The sequence below is a fragment of the Neofelis nebulosa genome, chromosome 16 (assembly GCF_028018385.1).
Source record: "Neofelis nebulosa isolate mNeoNeb1 chromosome 16, mNeoNeb1.pri, whole genome shotgun sequence".
NCBI lineage: Eukaryota > Metazoa > Chordata > Mammalia > Carnivora > Felidae > Neofelis > Neofelis nebulosa.
The window spans coordinates 9687511-9705821 of NC_080797.1; the positions used below are offsets into that span (position 1 = coordinate 9687511).

The 18311-nt window shown below is 40.1% G+C and overlaps 1 protein-coding gene across 14 annotated transcripts in view; it reads left to right on the forward strand.

Moving 5' to 3' along the window:
• Nucleotides 1–18311, forward strand: part of NCOR1 (nuclear receptor corepressor 1) — a 161111-nt gene that overhangs the window by 66871 nt on the left and 75929 nt on the right. For 9 of the 14 annotated variants that reach the window (XM_058704695.1, XM_058704701.1, XM_058704693.1 and 6 more), the window contains 7 exons: nt 1317–1383; nt 3778–3950; nt 5593–5683; nt 8171–8349; nt 8887–8941; nt 9591–9692; nt 17809–17936. In XM_058704695.1, the coding sequence (XP_058560678.1) occupies nt 1317–1383; nt 3778–3950; nt 5593–5683; nt 8171–8349; nt 8887–8941; nt 9591–9692; nt 17809–17936 (795 nt within the window). The remainder of the gene's footprint in view (nt 1–1316; nt 1384–3777; nt 3951–5592; nt 5684–8170; nt 8350–8886; nt 8942–9590; nt 9693–17808; nt 17937–18311) is intronic. The other 5 variants (XM_058704694.1, XM_058704697.1, XM_058704707.1 and 2 more) reach the window with 1 other exon arrangement.

Below are 18311 nucleotides of genomic sequence, written 5' to 3' on the forward strand. Positions count from 1 at the left end.
AACTCATAAAATATACCTTGTTTTGAAACTGTTTAGCTGTTTTAACAGTTTTTGAAGGAAGAATAGCAGATAAGATCTAGTTGGCTACTGTTAATGATATTTTTTCCCCCCCACAAAGCTTCAGTTACGTTTGTGTTCTGTCTTTTCCCCGCTAGTATTAGCTGGAGAGCAGCTCTGTCTGATTTATTTCATGTTGTCTACACTGCCCCACTACAGTGCTTAGCACACTGTCCTGGGATGGGCTACTGACTGGCTGACTTCTTCACTTAAATCCTAGGAAGCCTTTTAAATTATGTTTATTGATTGTCATGTGCTTTTGAGTAGCACGTAATTAAAAGGAGAGCAAACTGAGTTTATGGTAGCACTTCTGTACGTCAGCTTGGGAGATAATCGTTTACTCAGCTGCATGCATCCGTATGAATCGTGTGGTACCTCTTCTCTCATCGCCGTCATTTGCTTTGTATGAAATAGCAAAAATACCTTTTAATAATTCTTTTCATGTCTTGGCTACTTTCCCATATAGCCAGCTCCTGACTGTCCATGCTAATTTGAGTGGAGCCAGTGTCACTGTTAGTCCCGAGTGGCAGATAATCCAAAAAATTACTTCTACTTGCCTTGGCTTTGTATTTATATTTGAATAATCAGCTTGAAATCCTTTCTGGAAGTAGGTGGGGTATAACTATTTATATTTGAACCTGCATGTCATTGTTTTTGAAGATCACAATGCTTCACATTTAAAAAGTGTAACTGTTTCATTAAGATGCAAGAGAAGTCTTCCTGTCTTGTGCCATTGCCCTCCATGACTTCTTAGAGTGGATTATATGTCATTTCTGTGACTGAAGGAAATCTTCTGTGTCAAGCAGAAGTGCCCTCTCTCTTTGTGGGTGTACGTTCTCCTAGAGGGGAGATCGGCACCATACCTGGGGCAGGGAGGTAACTTTAAAAGCTTCTCCTTCTCTTCTACCTCCCCTCCTCTAAGAGCGCACAAAGACGCTTAGATCACCAGAGATCTTAAGAAGAATGAGTAACTGTGTAATTATAACTTGAAAATGTTTGCCTTATACTTGGATGTCATAATTGAAAATGAACTATTTGTATAAAATCTTGCTGTAGAGTGGGAGGAATTTTAGTCAGTTCTAATTATTGCAAAAGTCTTACTTTGCAGGGTGAAAAAATTAAGATTAACTTTGATTACATCAGATATTCCTAAGTGATCTTTGCTTGTTTTTCAGTGTCTCTGAAAAAAAAAAAAAAAGTGATGCATTATTAAGTTGTGCTTTTTCTTAATGTCATACAACCATATTTTTCTCTTCTAGAAACCAGGTGATGAGGAAAAAACTCATTTTATTTTTTAAAAGAAGAAATCATGCAAGAAAACAAAGGGTGAGGTCCTATCCTTTAACTGAAATTTGTACAACTTTCCCATTCATGCTCATTTAGGCATTTGCTTTCCCTTTATTAGTGAGAGTGGCTCTTGATTATATTTGAGAGAAGGTACTGATGTAGAAAGTAACTGGGTAGAACTTAACTACAAATGTAATCCTAGCAACAATTGACATTTAATGTCATTATCAAATTAATTTCTTTGGCCATCCGTGTCTAGCATTTTCATCTAGTCAAAATAAAGAAAATGGTGAGTAGTTAAAAAAGAATATGAGAGAACTAGGACGTTCTACATTTAGTCTCTTAAACCCTCAAACAAATGTGGGTAAGTTACGGTCATGCTAAGTAGACATTACTGTTCGTTCTTACTAGGAACCGGGTCAGCTAAAGTTCAGCTTTTTGAAATTCAGATACGTTTTCATATTTATCATATGACTCGCAGTCCAGAAGTTTGGTGGTTATGATCTTCATGGAAATGAAGTCACCGAAAATACAATGCCAGTATACCACTTTTCGCAGTGTGTTCAGACTCAATTTAGGCACACTTGATTCGTTGAAATTCAGTTGCTTAGCAAATAGACGATGTTCTTTAACTCACATCAGAAATGAACTGTGTACCCTCTACTCACTGACATGACAGTTTAATGAATTGTAAAGCTCAAGAGTCAGCTTTTACTTCATCTACAACTTCTATTGAAACTTGTCAGTCTGGTCCTTCAGATACTATCTGAAATTACTGGGGTTTTTTTTTTTGGTGGGGGGCAAAATCATATAAATATTAACTAAGAAATCAGCTAAAGTATGTTTTTCCTCCCAGTAATTTTGTTGTAATTATGGTAATTGCTAAATTCGCTGTCTGGTGATACAAACGCAGAAGCATAGGCTTTGTTTTTTCGGACTTCACAGACTATGTAGTTATAACGTTTCTGTGTGCACTGATTTGTTTAATAAATATCTGTTGGCTGTTTACTCTGTCCCATGTATTATTCTACAGAGGTGAGCAAGATAGCCATATGGCTTTAATCCTTAGGGAGCCTGCGGTATAACTGGGGGGCAGACAAGTCAGCAGGGAATTACAGTATGCGATCGCACTGTGGTACAGGACGTACAGAGGGCTGTGGGACCGTGTACAAATGGCAGCTGATTCGCCATGTGTGAATCCTAAAGGGGAGTTGCAGGAAAACCAGAAACTCTGGAAATTTGAACAGGCCCAGGGAGCAGCTTACGTGAAGGTCTGGGAGGTGGAGGGAGCGGGGCAGGTTCAGGCCGAGCTGCATGGCCCCTGAGGCCCACCTAAGAGACTTTGGGTTAGACCCCAAGGGCATCTTTGCAGTGTTTGAACTCAGGAAGTGACATGTCCAGGTTTGTATTCTAAGAATTGGCATCTGGCTACACCATTAGAACGCATGAGAGACTTTGAGGAGGCTCTTACTTTGATGTAGGTGAAGGATGATGTTGGCCTGGACTGAGGAGCCAGCGGGAGACACGGAGAAAGTGTGAGGGATACACAAGACGTACAGGAGTTGGAAAGAATGATCGGGAATTCCGTGTGTGGAGGTGGCGTGGAGTGTGAGGAGGGTAATATTCTCCTCTCTGGTGCCACTTTCTTGAGATGACCAGTGTTCATGGTTTTTCATGAGTCCTTCTACACCTTTTTCTATCTGTGTGTTGACATGTTCACAGTTCTGTGCTAATAATGGAGACTTCTTGCTTCTCGATTTAAAAAAATGAGTTCATACATTACTCATTTCTCTAAAAGGATTGGTTCTTGATTTCATGTAGTTCACTGCATTTGTTTTTATCATAAAGTACAACCAATTCCTGCCTTTTCCAGACTATCAAAAATGTGAATTAGATACCATTACTTGTGGTAACAAAAACCTTCAAGTAACCAAAACCTCCAGCAGCAGAGGAAGGGTTAAAGTGTGAGTGTTTTCTGTGACAGATTGGAAGGAAAGCACCAGAATGTTAATATGATTGCTGTTGGGTGATTGAGATGATGAACTATTTGCATGTTTCTGTTATTAATTTTCCATTTTTGTCGACAATGAAGGACCTACCTACGTTGTTATCGGGAAAATAATAAAAGTAGCTGATCAGCTGCCAGTAGTAGCTCATTAATTAATTAATTTGTATTAGTCTTAACATTAACTAAAAAAAACAACAACAACAAAAAAATCAGCCAAAATGTGCTCTATATGCTGACCTTCATAGGAAACAGAGCTCTTTTCTCTCTCCTCTTTCAGATCAAGGACAGCTTTTCATTCACAGTTGAGTCCTAGGCCAAATGTACTCCTGACTTAGCCTTAAGAAGTAGCATTTACTTTAAAGTATTAGGTTTGTCAGGATGACAGAGTTTAGTTTAATTATTAATTTGCTACGGGTATTTAATAGGAACAAAAAATCTGCCAACGTTATGATCAGCTCATGGAGGCATGGGAGAAAAAAGTGGACAGAATAGAAAATAATCCCCGGAGAAAAGCTAAAGAAAGCAAAACAAGGGAGTACTATGAAAAGCAGTTTCCAGAAATTCGAAAACAAAGAGAACAACAAGAAAGGTTTCAGCGGTAAGTAGTTTGATGGGTAGTGCCTATGCTCTTCTCCTGGCTAATGGCTAGGCTCTTCCTCTCCTTTGTGCCCTTTCTCAGTGTTAATGGTTACCTGAATCTGCTCTTAAGAAAGTTCAGAAAGAACTTTCATTTTGAATATAAAACTTCATTGTCAGCTTGCGAAGATTATGTCTTGGTGAATTTAATATTAATTTTTTATATTTAGTGATGCTGTTCAATCTAAATTTAAATGAATATCTTGAAATTAATTCTTCTGTTCTTTTTTTGAAAAAAATTTTTTTAACATTTATTCGTTTTTTGAGACAGCGACAGAGTGTGAGTGGGGGAGGAGCAGGGAGAGAGGGAGACACAGAATCCGAAGCAGGCTCAAGGCTCCGAGCTGTCAGCACAGAGCCCAACGTGGGGCTTGAACCCACAAACCGTGAGATCATGGCCTGAGCTGAAGTCGGTCGCTTAACTGACCGAGCCACCCAGGCACCCCAATTCTTCTGTTCTTGAAGATACCCATTCCTTTAGAACTGATAGTTAAAAAGAGTAGACTTACACATTTCTTTGTCCTTCGTTATCTAATAACATGACCAAACAGTATTTAGATCGATTGCTAATTAAGAAATTCTTTGGTATTGGTAGATAGTTTCTGATTTGTTTTTACTTGGAGAACAAGTATTTTGCAAAAGTAAATGCTTTAGATTTCTTCTCCACTGTCTCTTGTAAGAGTATATGTAAGCCTTAATTCTTTTCATCATGATAAAGCTTTTGTGAGGGACGATGGTTGTTATCCCTCCCCTTTAAAAAATATTTAATGTATTTTTCAAAGTCTGCTGTCTACTCTGGAAGGCAAAGATTACTATTTGGAATGGAAATGTCACCATTACCTGTGGTTTTCTAGAATTTTCCCATAAGTGGTTCTGCCATTTGAACTTGGACATGTAACCTTTAAAATTTTTTTTTTTTTTCAACGTTTTTTATTTATTTTTGGGACAGAGAGAGACAGAGCATGAACGGGGGAGGGGCAGAGAGAGAGGGAGACACAGAATCGGAAACAGGCTCCAGGCTCCGAGCCATCAGCCCAGAGCCTGACGCGGGGCTCGAACTCACGGACCGCGAGATCGTGACCTGGCTGAAGTCGGACGCTTAACCGACTGCGCCACCCAGGCGCCCCGAGGACATGTAACCTTTAAATCTTCATCTCAGGCGTAGCTGGGTGGCTCGGTTGGTTAAGCATCTGACTCTTGACTTCAGCTCAGGTCACCATCTCACAGTTTGTGAGTTCGAGCCCTGCATTGGGCTCTGCGCTGTCAGTGTAGAGCCTGCTTGGGATTCTGTCTCCCTCTCTCTCTGCCCCTCCCCTGCTTGCTCTCTATTACTCTCTTTCAAAAAAACAAAAACCAAAAACAAAAACATTAAAAACAAAAAAAAATTTTTTTAAATCTTAATCTCAACATTTAAATCGTTCTTCTATAGAATTCTAATCTTCAAGCATATTATGTAAAAGAGTGGCTCAATAGCATTTCTTCTCTGACTTCTAGTCAGGTAAAAAAGTCCCATTCAGCAGCGTAACGTATATAAAAGTAACTTAATTGATGTCTTCTTTATGGAATGCCTTTAAATATATTTATAATTTCTTTCTCATATTTAGAGTTGGGCAGAGGGGAGCTGGTCTTTCAGCCACGATTGCTAGGAGCGAGCATGAGATTTCTGAAATTATTGATGGGCTCTCTGAGCAGGAGGTAAGACAATTAATTTAATTTTTAATTCATTGATTATTCAGGCATTTTAGCCTCCTATGCCAGGAACTAGAGGTTTATTTGTACATCAGTGAGGGAACATTTATAGAGCTTGGACTGTTCCAGAGACTGGCCGACCACTGAAGGTTTTAAACCAAGCAGTTACACAATTGTGTTAGCATTGTACACAGGTGGTTTTGGCGGCAGGGAGGCTTGGAAAGAGGCGAGGAGGCTGTTCAGATAAATAAGAGCCTGAATCAGGGCAACAGTGGCAGGGATGTATCGGAGCAGACTGACAGGAGAGATTCATCGGAGGTGGAATGGGCAGGGTAAGGTGGATAGAGAAAGAAGAGAAGTGGAAAGTGACTCCCCAGTTTCTAGGTTAGAGGATTGAGCTGGTGGTGCCATTTTCTAAAAGAACAAAGGAGCATGTATTTTGCGGGTATTTGTATGTTGTGTTGTGGACCTGAGGTGTGGGTGGATTCTCCAAAGTGTGCTCTCTAGCCAGGGGAGCCTGGGAGAGAGATTTGATATGGATCAATAAATCAGTGCTGAATAAGAAGAAATTTCAGTCCCTAACATGAGTCGTCTTAGCTGTTGTTCAAGGTTGTCTCTAAAGGTGGTCCAAAAGCCACCTCTTGTTTATTTAGTTTTTCTGGTTTTGATTTTATATACTGGTTTTTTTTTTTTTTTATAAACCTCATCTGTGGTATCAACTATGCTTCAATTAAAACACACACACACACACACACACACACACACACACACACCCACCCACCCACCACCACCAGAAAACCTCATGTCGAAATTCTGAAGGTCTTGCTTATTAGAATGTGGTGGTCTCCTTAAGTAATGATCAAAGACAATGATTCAGTTGCTATATATTTCAAAATTTGTGGTCATAATCCCTGCAATGATGACTAAATCTGTGTTAAATTTCGTTGCTTGCTTTTTGACTGATTTCAGTAGGGTACATCTGTAAGCATCCAAAACTAGTAACCACCTGAGGTGACTTCAAGCTAATGTGTCTGCCCCAAGCTGTTCTTTGGTCTTCAGACTGATTGAGAGTACCCCACAAAATTAGACACTATGTAAGGACTGAGTGTAAGGCGGTATCCACTTCTGTAAGGAAGAGTTTTAGGGAAAAACAAAACCCAGCTTTGTGTTGGGGTCAGTACCTGTAATTTTGGTTAAAGGTCTTTCATAGAAATTTATGCTTATGAACTCAGGAAATCAAACCTCGGGAAAAACTAACTGTATAGATGTAACAAAGTTTTAGTTGAAATTCTAAGGATAATGGTCTTCAACTTTCAGTGGAGAGATTATGTAAAGTTAGCAAGGAGTATTATACACATGAGTTTAATTTAAAATCAATGCCCTTAGGATTTTGGTGCCTGTTTGCTTTTTTTTTTTTCCTATTTATTGGTCTCTAAAATGACATTAAGACTTACTGTCTAAAATGACATTAAGATTCTTAAAAATAAGACTGTTAATGTAATTAAGTGTTTCTTAAGATCATTATTTCACTGAATTTAACATTACTTATTTAGGTCGAAAATTTTATTATTTGGAGTGTCTGGGTGGCTTAGTTGGTCAAGCGTCTTAGTCTTTTTTTCCTTTTTTTAATGTTTATTTATTTATTTTGAGAGAGGTAGTGCACAAGTGGGGGAGGGGCAGAGAGAGAGAGAGAGAGAGAGAGAGAGAGAGAGAGAGAAAGAGAAAGAGAATCCCAAGCAGGCTCTGCACTGTTGGTGTAGAGCCCAGCGTGGGACTCCATCTCAGGAACCATGAGATCATGACCTGAGCCGAAATCGAGAGTCAGATGATTAATCGACTGAGCCACCCAGGTGCTCCTCTGCATCGGACTCTTGGTCTCAGGGTCGTGAGTTCAAGACCTGTGTTGGGCTCCTCACTAGATGTGAAGCCTACTTAAAAAACTAAAAGAAATAAAAATTTATTACTTGAAGTATCTACTTCTTTTAAGTAAAAATCTCTTCTCAAATTGTAGTAGTGGGATATAAAAAAAATAACATGTATCACCTCTGTCCCTATAATTCATTTAATGAGCTTTTTTTTTTAGTGTTTATTTTTGAGAGAGAGAGAGAGAGAGAGAGAGAGAGAGAGAGAGAGAGAACGAGCAAGGGAGGGGCAGAGAGAGAGGGAGACACAGAATTGGAAGCAGGCTCCAGGCCCTGAGCTTTCAGCACAGAGCCTGATACGGGGCTTGAACTCACAAACCGTGAGATCATTACCTGAGCTGTAGTCGGACACTTAACCGACCGAGCCACCCAGGCGCCCATTTAATGAGTGCTTATTAGATATATGAGTAATTACTATATGTTACATGTTATGGTACACACTGCTATTGACATTAAATTACATATGTGGTTTTTCTGGCTTCTATTATGATAGCTGGTCTATGGCCCTCTTTAAATTTTATTCTACATAAATTATGTTTATTTTTTGTTGTTGGGTTTTTTTTTTTTCCAGAATAATGAGAAACAAATGCGGCAACTCTCTGTGATCCCACCTATGATGTTTGATGCAGAACAGAGACGAGTCAAGTTCATCAACATGAATGGACTCATGGAAGATCCTATGAAAGTTTATAAAGATAGGCAGTTTATGAATGTTTGGACTGACCACGAGAAGGAGATCTTTAAGGACAAGTAATTTAAACTTTAAATTGTTTTCTAATAGAAGCTCACATAAATTCGTGAAAAATATTTGGCATTCACTTGTAAATTGAACTGTTTCTGCACAAACTTGGCCCCCCTTTGACATTTGAATGGATCCTGTGGAAAGTAGAGAGTGTAGATTTGATATGATTTTCCCATAGGTTTGTAGATGGGAACAAAGTTAACAGATGAGAGTTGAACTGGGGTTGCAGAGTCATGTTAAGTGTGGTACCCAAGCTTGGGTGGTGTCTGAGTCACCTGGGGGTGCTTTTCAAAAGTCCAGATGTCTGTGCTGTACCATAGACCAATCCAGTTAGTTCCTGGTGGATGGTGCCCAGGAATCCGTGCCCTTAAAACACTCTAGTGAGTCTGTTGTTCCTCAAGTTGGCAGTTAGGGATCCGTGGGAAATAGTCTGTGCTAATATTTCTGTTCCCGAGGTCCCCCCCCACCCCGCCTCTTTTGAAGTTGTTAAAATGTTTGTGTGTATGGGTGTATGTGTTGTTGTTTTTTTCTCTTTTTTTGCTCAGGTTTATCCAGCATCCAAAAAACTTTGGACTAATTGCATCCTACTTGGAAAGAAAGGTAAGAAATGGTTTGCATTGAGAATGTTTATAGGTTTGTGATGGTTGCTACTTTGAAGTTTTGTGCTCTAATATACAGAAGTATTTAAATAGATTTTTAGAAAGATTCTCATGTGACTAGTATAGTGATATTTAGAATTATGTAACAAATCTTAAGCACAGAACATAGTCTGATTTTCATGGTTAATGGAAAACAACCTGATACTGGATTTTCCTAGAAACACATAGACTACAATGCGTTTTAAACCTTACTGAAGTTCTGATTAAAATATCAGAATCCTGATTTTCCTTGAAAAATTTTCCCACAAAGGATTGTAGTGTCTTTGACAAACATTTAAAGAGACATTTTGAATATTTACATGCCTGCAGTAAGAAAGAGAGTTTAGTTACTTCTTAATAAGGAAGTGCTTGAATGTTTCTGATAGCCTCTGGTATCTTTTATGTAATTTGGATTAGGACAACTGGAATTGTCCTTTAAAATATAAAGGTAATGAATGTGTTTTTAGAGCCTAGATCTGCCTTAAAATGCTAGCCATATGTTTCTCCTTAATTTATACCTTGAGAATACCAGAGATTTCCCTTGAAAGTGTTACTTGATTTTTTAAAAAAATTTATTCCTTTGGCTCTTCAAAATATTTTTTTCCTTATAGAGTGTTCCTGATTGTGTTTTATATTACTACTTAACCAAGAAAAATGAGAATTATAAAGCCCTAGTAAGAAGGAATTACGGAAAACGCAGAGGAAGAAACCAGGTGCGTTTCATTATTGTATCGAAGGTGTTTCGGGCTTGGTGGAGATACGGAGATGAAAAATGTTATAACCGGAGCCTCGTACTTACAACATGTATTGTAGGGATTGACATTTCATTAAATAATTAGGATGTTATGAACATGTTATTATTTTGAAATTAATACATATTCAATGCATTACACCATCTACTTTGAATGTACTGGAAAGTTTCTAGTTTGGTAAGATTAATGAGAAAAATTTTATACTTCTGTATGATCTAAATTGTGCCTGTCAGTGATAATGACAGTGATAGTGTGAATATGGGCCCCATGACACCTCATTTAATAATATCGTCTTTATCAGTCCTTTTGTCTGTGAAGGGGGCAGGTAGAATATGGGAGAAGTACAGAGAAATAGAGCGTGGTAATTAGCGGAGAAGATAGTTTACTGGAATACCGGGGACCTGCCTGACTTTGTTTCAGATTAACTTCATTTCTGGAGTTAAGATAGTTTATGTTAAAAAGCACTTGCTCTTAAAAGATAGTTTTTAATACAGCGCAGTGTGCATTTTCACAGTTGGAATTCAGTCCTTCAGAAACTTTTCTCCAAAATAACGGATCAGCAGCTGTCACAGCTCACGTGTGCATTACCAGCGTGGCTGCTGGGACCGTGTGGTCGCCCTTGCTCTCCGCACCCAGATTCATCTCGCACGACAGCCGCTGACTGCTGATTAGTGTTCCTAAAGCTCTCCCGGTTTCCCCACACGGCCACCCTTTCTTTCCTTAGCCACCCTGCTTACCAGATACAAGTTGACACGGTTCTCTCATTATCCGTAGCCATAACCTGTTGTGTTTTCTGGTCATTGTTTCCTACAGAATACCACTACCTCGCAGGGCAGGATGTGATTACATATCCTTCGGGAACAGTATTTCTTGGTCAGTAAAAGTACAGGGAGTGTTTCACGAGTCGACTGCGTGAAATGCTGCCAGAGGTTGAATGAGCTGAGGTGTCCTAAGTGTGCATTTTCAGTGGGTTGGTGAGGGGGCCAGAAATAAGACGATAGGGAGGGGAAGGGAGTGTGGGAGGTGAGCAGGTGGCAGCGTGCAGGTGTGCCCCGTCTGTAAGATGTGCTTATGAAGGGGAACAGAGGAATGGGCGATGAGGATCGAAAGGGAGGAAAGGGCGGCCTTTTACGCTGATGCGGCTGGTACTGTGGACACAGAGAGAGGGACGGTCGTGGGGCTCCACCAAGAGTCGCTACCTGACGGGGAGCAAACTGAATGTTGGCATTGAGGCGGGAAATGCTGTTCTGCTAAAAGGCACCAGGGCTTCCCACAGAGAAAGTGGAATCAAACAAAGTAGCTAGAGATGCTAGAGCCCATCTGCATTTTAAACAAGTTTCAGCTACAGATTTTTAACAAGAGAGACACAGAATCCAAAGCGGGCTCTGGGCTCCGAGCCGTCAGCACAGCACCCGATGCGGGGCTTGAACTCACTAACCGCGAGATCATGACCTGAGCCGAAGTCAGATGCTTAACTGACTGAGCCACCCAGGCGCCCTCCAGCTACAAATTTTTAACAATAGCTTTGTTCCTTCTTATCAACGATTGTTTGTAACTTGAATTGAATTGTTAGAAGTTATGTATTTCATATTTTTTATAAATTGTGTCAATTTTTCCATCCCAGAGAATGTAAGGGGATAATTTGATATTTATCATATGTTACCTTTGCAGCGTTAGCAGTCGGTTGCTTCTGTTGATAGAGGAGAAAGCTCTAGTAGGAAATTCTGTGTGACGAGAATGTCTCTGTTACCCTGAAGCATTTGTTTTCCATCCTAAAGTTACCTGGGACGCCATCTCACTGCTGTCTGTGGCACACTTACGCTTGTTAAGTTCCAGCCATAATAGCGTTTTCTCTGCACGTTCTTGTTCTGTGTGCTCACACCTCTAGCGTGTCCCAGAACGCATTTACAGAACTGAAATTGTCCATATGTGCCCTCACCTTGACCCCAGCTGGGCCCAGTTTGGGGTTGGTCAGCCTTTCCATCAGTCTTTTCCCTCCCTTTTGGGTTATTACCGTGAAGATTTTTCTTCCAGTTTTATATTTTTCTGGTTGTTTCACTGGGAATTTGGGAGAGGAGAGTGTTGAATGACGGAAACATAGCACCATCTCAGACCAGAAGAATCTTATTTCTGTTTCTTTATTGCTTGTGTACTTCATTCTGTTTGTGTCAGAATAGATGGACAGGTTTCCAGAATTAGGTGGTGTTAGTTTAAGGGGTGTGTTTGTAGAAATGGATGACATTATAGCTGATACCAAAGAAAGGAGGAGGCATTGGACTTTTGAGCAGAAGACTAGTATCAGATTTTAGTAGTCGCAGGATCATCCTGGCTGCTCTGTTGAGACTAGATTGTAAGGGAGACTGGGGCAGAAGCAGGGAGACCAGCCAGGAGGTTATATTAATCCTCCCAGTGGCTTGGACTAGACTCTAGTGAGGGAGGTAGGGAGAACTGGTCAATTTCTGGATGTATTTTTGAAGGTGAGGTAAACGGGTTTTGCTGGTGGATTGATCGTGGGGATTTGAGGACAGTTATCAAAGGTAGCCCAAGATTTGGCTTGTGGGGTTGCCATTTACTGCATAGGCCTCACTGAAGGAGTGGCAGATTTGGGGGGAAGAATTAGGACATGCCGAATTTCAGGTACGTATTAGATGTCTAAGTGGAGGTGCGAGGTGGGCACTTAGATGTAGAAGTCTGGAGTTTAGGAAACAGATCTGGGTTGGGAATGTATATAATTTGCTGTATAGAACAAAGTTGAGAAAGACTTCTTTTTTTTAAAAAAAAAAATCTAGTTACAAGTTAAGAATTTTTAAATTGCGGTGTCTTGATTTTACCTTGGTAGGTAACAGGGATCCAACTAATTTGAGAATCACTTTACTGCTCTATTATCCAATCAAGTTTGAATCAGTAGGAATTACTGTAGGTAATCCCACAGCGCTTAGGGCAAATTTATTTCAAGACTCTGTAGAATTTCTGTTGAAGTTTATGCCTGATCCTTTCAGTTTTTACTTGGTTGCTTGTCCTACCCCCCTCCCCACCCCCCCAAACCTCTTACCTAAAGGAAGTATTATTGACTGAGAGATTCCAAATTTGCGAGGTTTGATTTTTAACCTGCTATCGCTGTATGGAACCTTGCATATTATTTAGTCTGAAAATGAGTTTAATCTTAGAATCCTAGAGAAACGAGACAGATAATCGTATTTTTGTTAGACTTGTGTTCAGAGATTATTATTGGCAAAAGTCTTAACTCAAAAATCCGTTAGCTACTGCTTAAACCGTTTCACCGTTCAACTTCCTGGCATCCCATGATGGGAGCGAGTGTGGTTCTTCATAAATTTTAGTTGAAGCAATGAATGCTTATCAAAGATTAGAAGCCAAAAGCCACTCATCAAGTGTTACTATTTGGGGTCTAGATTTATAAATAACATGCCAGGCAGTAATTTGATTCTGTGTGTAACGTTTTTGTTAGAACTAAGAATTTCTTCTTACTTTCCAGCATAAACTCCCATCTAAATAAGTCTGTCACTGTGCAGCTACAATTACTGTGGTACCTGCTTGTGACCTACAATAAAGCAAGTCATTGTTTGGAAACTGCATTCATTTCCAAATACTTGATTACCTTTCACAAGAATTTGTTCTCTTCCTTCCTTCTGGCAACATCTTCCTCTTTAAATATGTCAGCATGTTTTTAGTCCCCAAAGGTATTGAGCAAGCATATACTTACGTAAATGTAGTAATTTTTGAAGTTGGGAGCATTTCTGACTAAATTGTTAGATAGACAATGGTTAGACCGTTTCAGGCAAGTACAAAAAGTTGAGTATAAAAAAAATAAAAAAATAAAAAGTTGGGTATGATGGAAAGAGCTTTAGACACAAAAATGCTTTGCCTCTATGTGGCCTCCGTATCTATCTGACGCTAGACGTGTCCTTTCGTTTGCTGACCCTTGGTTTCTCATCGGTGAGAGAGGGAGCAGACTTCCCTTGCAGGGTTAACGTGAGAACTAGGTATGTTATGTGTGTGAAGTCCCTAGAGTGTAGTGTCAGGCACAAAGGGAGTGCCCAATAAATGGTAGCGACTAGTACGTTTGTAGCGTTCACAGAGGGGTTTTCTGATGGTTGACAGCTTTTACTCTTCAGGAATGTAGTCTTAAATTCTCAAGTGGCTTAACGGCAATAGTTTTTTAACATATATTTTAATGAGATAATTTCTGTTTACTGCCTGAACTGCCTAAAAAACTCAGTGGCTAAGGTAGGACTTCATTCTTTTTGTTTCTTGTGTCTTTCTAGTTGACTATAAGCTTGTTCTTTCAAAGGTAGTCATTTCATTTCTTGGCAACTCCCGTCATCCACCGAGTGGGAATTGGCTTATCTGTTTTCTAAAGACTCGAGCATGTGAGCAGATATACATAGAGTATCTATAAGTGTTAGGTATTCAATTAGAAATAGTAGAAACACATCTCAGCATAAACTGTCTTGTTGAAACTCTGTTGAAACTGACCTTGGTCTTCATTTATCATAATTATGAAATACATAAAACTTTGGTGTTTTCATTTGGATTTTCATTTTGTTCCATAATGTACCCTCACACGTGTAGTGCATAGTTTCTCGTTCAACAGAAATGCTTCATGTTGTAAGATCCTCCCTAACAGAATGAAACCTCTTTCTATTTATTGACTATGAAGTGTTGGGCTTAAGGAGGGAGGAACCCGGGCAGGAAGCTAATGGGAATGCCTCTGTCTATTAGGGGACCTTGTGACGAATTTCCCTTTGCAACCATGGCCTCCTACTCCAGCCAACCTGCTGAAGGTTTTGAGGGATGTAACCTGTAACCTCCATCCCAGACCATGGGGACTGACACTTCTCTTGGCAGATTTGCCTGAAACAAAAGCAATTCCAATCCCTTCTTGTTAAAATCAGAGGTTATTCCTTACTTTCTTTATTTAATGCGATTGGTGGTCATTACGGTGGGTCTCGATGCCTGTCACCCAGAGGGAAATGCCGCCTATACCCTCTGGCCTCCCTGCTCTCCCTCTCCACCCACTCCTGCCCAGTTCATGGGGATTCTCCCTTGATGGAGGGTCTGCTCTGGAGGTGTCACACACCTCCACAGACTGTTCAGCGACTCCATGAACTTCTTTGGATCATGTCCACGCCTTCTGCAGAATTGGGGGCTGTGCTTCAAAAGAGATCCTGCCCTCGTCTTCCCATTGACTGGTGGAAGCAGGTGCTACCTTGCTTCTCAGTCCCTGGCACTAGGGAAGGGGGAGCAAAGTCAGCTGTTGGCTGGATTCCGGACAGCAGGGAATGTGTGGGATTGCTTGCTTTTTTCAAAACTCTGGTTGGCATTAGAAATAGAAAAGTATTAGGGAAATAAATTATATGTTCATCAAATCTAACAGAATAGGGAACCTCTTTACTTATCTTCTGCTGAGTTGATAGCTCCCTGTCATTTCTTAGGGCCATAAACCATTTTCTGGATTATACAGCCCACTTGCAAAGGGCCAAGTTCATTGTCGGTATGCCATCTTGTTTGTTCAGAATGCCATATTTGTGGCAGGCAGGTGGCTTGAGGTTATTAGCGTTTGAAACCAGTCTTGACACCCTCTGTGGCATGCTAGGGAGTCCGTCACCTTAAAAAAGTGAATAAAACATTCCCAGTTATAAAGCAGACCTTGTCATGGTTGGAAAGTGTACGTATGAAAATCTTCCTCATTTCTTAGTATTTCCTAATAATAATAAATACTCAGAAGAAAAGGAAACTGGTACTTACCAGGGTGAGAAATCAGGAAAGTCAGATAAAGCAAGTGAAGGAACCTTGGTATTGAAATGATTTAGTGAGGGGTCATAATGGAAAAGTAGATACATTTCTTCCTGATGGACTGTGACATTTCATAGAACAAAGGGATCAAAGGTCATGATGAGGACAAATAGGATCAACAACAATGAAAAGGTGGGATGGGTGGGGCACAAGTGATTGTTACAGAGAACATTTTCTGATTTCAGGATCCTGGAGGTAAAGCAGTACCCACTGATGATGGCAATTGTGACTTCACCATTGGGGAGTTTAATGGGCGTGACCTGAAAGTGTTTCTTTAAGTTTTATTTATTTATTTTTAAGAGAGACAGAGACAACGTGAGTAGGGGAGAGGCAGAGAGAGAGGGAGAGAGAGAATCCCAAGCAGGATTCACGTTGCCAGCATAGAGCCCAGTGGGGGCTTGAACCCATGAAACCGTGAGATCATGACCTGAGCCGAAACCAAGAGTCAGACGTTTAACTGACTGACTCACCCAGGTGGCCCGAAAGTATTTCAGTTGTAGGATATTTTGTTGCTAGAAAAGGCATTGTTAGGCATTTTGAAGTCGGAAGAATAATGGCAAGGCATAATGAGCCATGTGATAAAATCATTTATTTGTCCTTGGGAATATTTGAGAAGTCAGCCCATAACACCAAAAGAGTCAAAAGGCATCATAGGTAGATTTCTGAAATTTGAAAAAGGAAGCAATTTTTGAAATACCAGAGTTCAGCAATGTTCTGGAAGTGGCATTTGGGAGCAAGGATACAGATTCTTCTTTTTGTCATGGATTCGAGGAAGGCATAATTTCGGACCTCTTTTGGAGAGGCCAGCAAGGTCTTAGTTATCTTAAGGAAAAAGCCAGGTTTGGTGAGTAGGTAAAGGACTTTGAGATGCTATTGAGAGTTAAGGAAAATTTTACCTCAAATTAATGAGTACTTCATGTTGTCTGGTGACAGGAACAGGTAAGAGGACAGGCGGTTATTAGGAGGCAGCATTGACTTTGGCCTGGATCAGAATGAAAGATTGAGGTAGGAGGGCAAACACTTTCCAAACAACCAGAATAAGGGAACTTGTTTTTTGCTATACCCAGCACATGTAGACACCTCTTTGGTCAAGATGCCTCCTAGGAACTGGGGATACTTAGATGATTAAGATTGGGTCCTTGTCCTTGAGACTGTAGCGCAGTGAGGCAGACCCTGATAACCAGTTACACGGCACCCTGTGGTAAGTGCTGCGAGCAAATGGAAACCATGCAGGGTGGAAGGTAGGGAGACAGGGCCCGGAGCTTCTTGTGGAAATCAAGAAAAGCCTCACAGGACATGTAGCATTTTGAACTGAATTTCAGAAGGTGTGTAGGAGTTTAGTAGGCGAGGAGGGGTGCGAAGGGTGTTCCAGGCAAAGACATGTAATGCTGGGTGTGTTTAGGCGAATTCAGAGCCGCAACCAGTGTAGGAAAGGGAGGAGGATTGGAAGAGGTACAGCCGGGGCAGGGGCTGTGCGCTGTAATGTCACGTGGCAGTTCAGTCCCACTTACGATAGACGGTCTTTATTTCTACATTAAATAAAAATAATGCTAACACAAACTTAATTTCACCTTTTCTTTTGGAGTCACAATTTTAGCAAAGATAAAAGGTTCCGTAATCTTTTTCTCTTGTAGTCTTTGTTCATATACATATTTACAATTACAGAGTTGTAATTACAGTTTAGAGATATTTGAGTGTTTTACTTCTTTTCACTTTACTATATCCTTAGTGTGTTTTCAGATAACTTTAGGCTTGATGATGACCATAGCCATCTACTATTCATTAAGTGAATGTTCACGCAGAAGAATAAAAGCATAAAGATGTTTCTTAGAATATCATCCATGGCGATGAAAAAGTTGGAAGCGTATTAGGTATCTAATACGAGGGGGAACGGGTTGGTAAATTTCATGTTATCAGATTGTAAGGTAGAATTGAAATGTTTGAGTGACAGATGAGATGTAGGAGTTACAGAAAGAGAGAACCAACCTCAGATTTCAGGTTTCTAAGTGGAATCTTAACACTTTCACCTCTCTGATGGGTCCAGACACTGGGAACATGAATATGTGCTTTTAAGCAATACATGTGGAATATATTCAAGAGTGTTAGGCTGATTCTTAATACACTACCCCTAATTACATTGTAAGTGACTAATAAGTTAGTTGTCAATTAAATTTTTTGCAAAGATATTTATTGTAATTTGTCATCACAGTTTGAGGAGCTGTTTCTTTTACCTTTGAATCTGACAAATAGTGGTTCATTCCAGCAGCAAATTGCCCGACCCTCACAAGAAGAAAAAGTAGAAGAAAAAGAAGAAGATAAAGCAGAAAAAACAGAAAAAAAAGAAGAGGAAAAGAAAGACGAAGAAGAGAAAGATGACAAGGAGGACTCTAAGTGAGTTAAATGATTAGATATTATTCTTATTTCTTTTCTTTTTTTTTTTTTTTTTTTTTTTTTACATTTTATTTAATTTTGAGAGAGAGACAGAGCACAAGTGGGGGAGGGGCAGAGAGAGAGAGAGAGAGAGAGAGAGAGAGAGAGAGAGAGAGAATATCAGAAGCAGGCTCCAGGCTCTGAGCTGTCAGCACAGAGCTCTATGTGGGGCTCGAACTCACAAACCGTGAGATCATAACCTGAGCTGAAGTCAGACGCTTCACCGACTGAGCCACCCAGGTGCCCCTATTATTCTTATTTCTAAATAACCTATGAAATCTATCAAAGGCGTACAATTTTAGATAAAAGGATGAATGGGGTACGTGCTTTGACCAT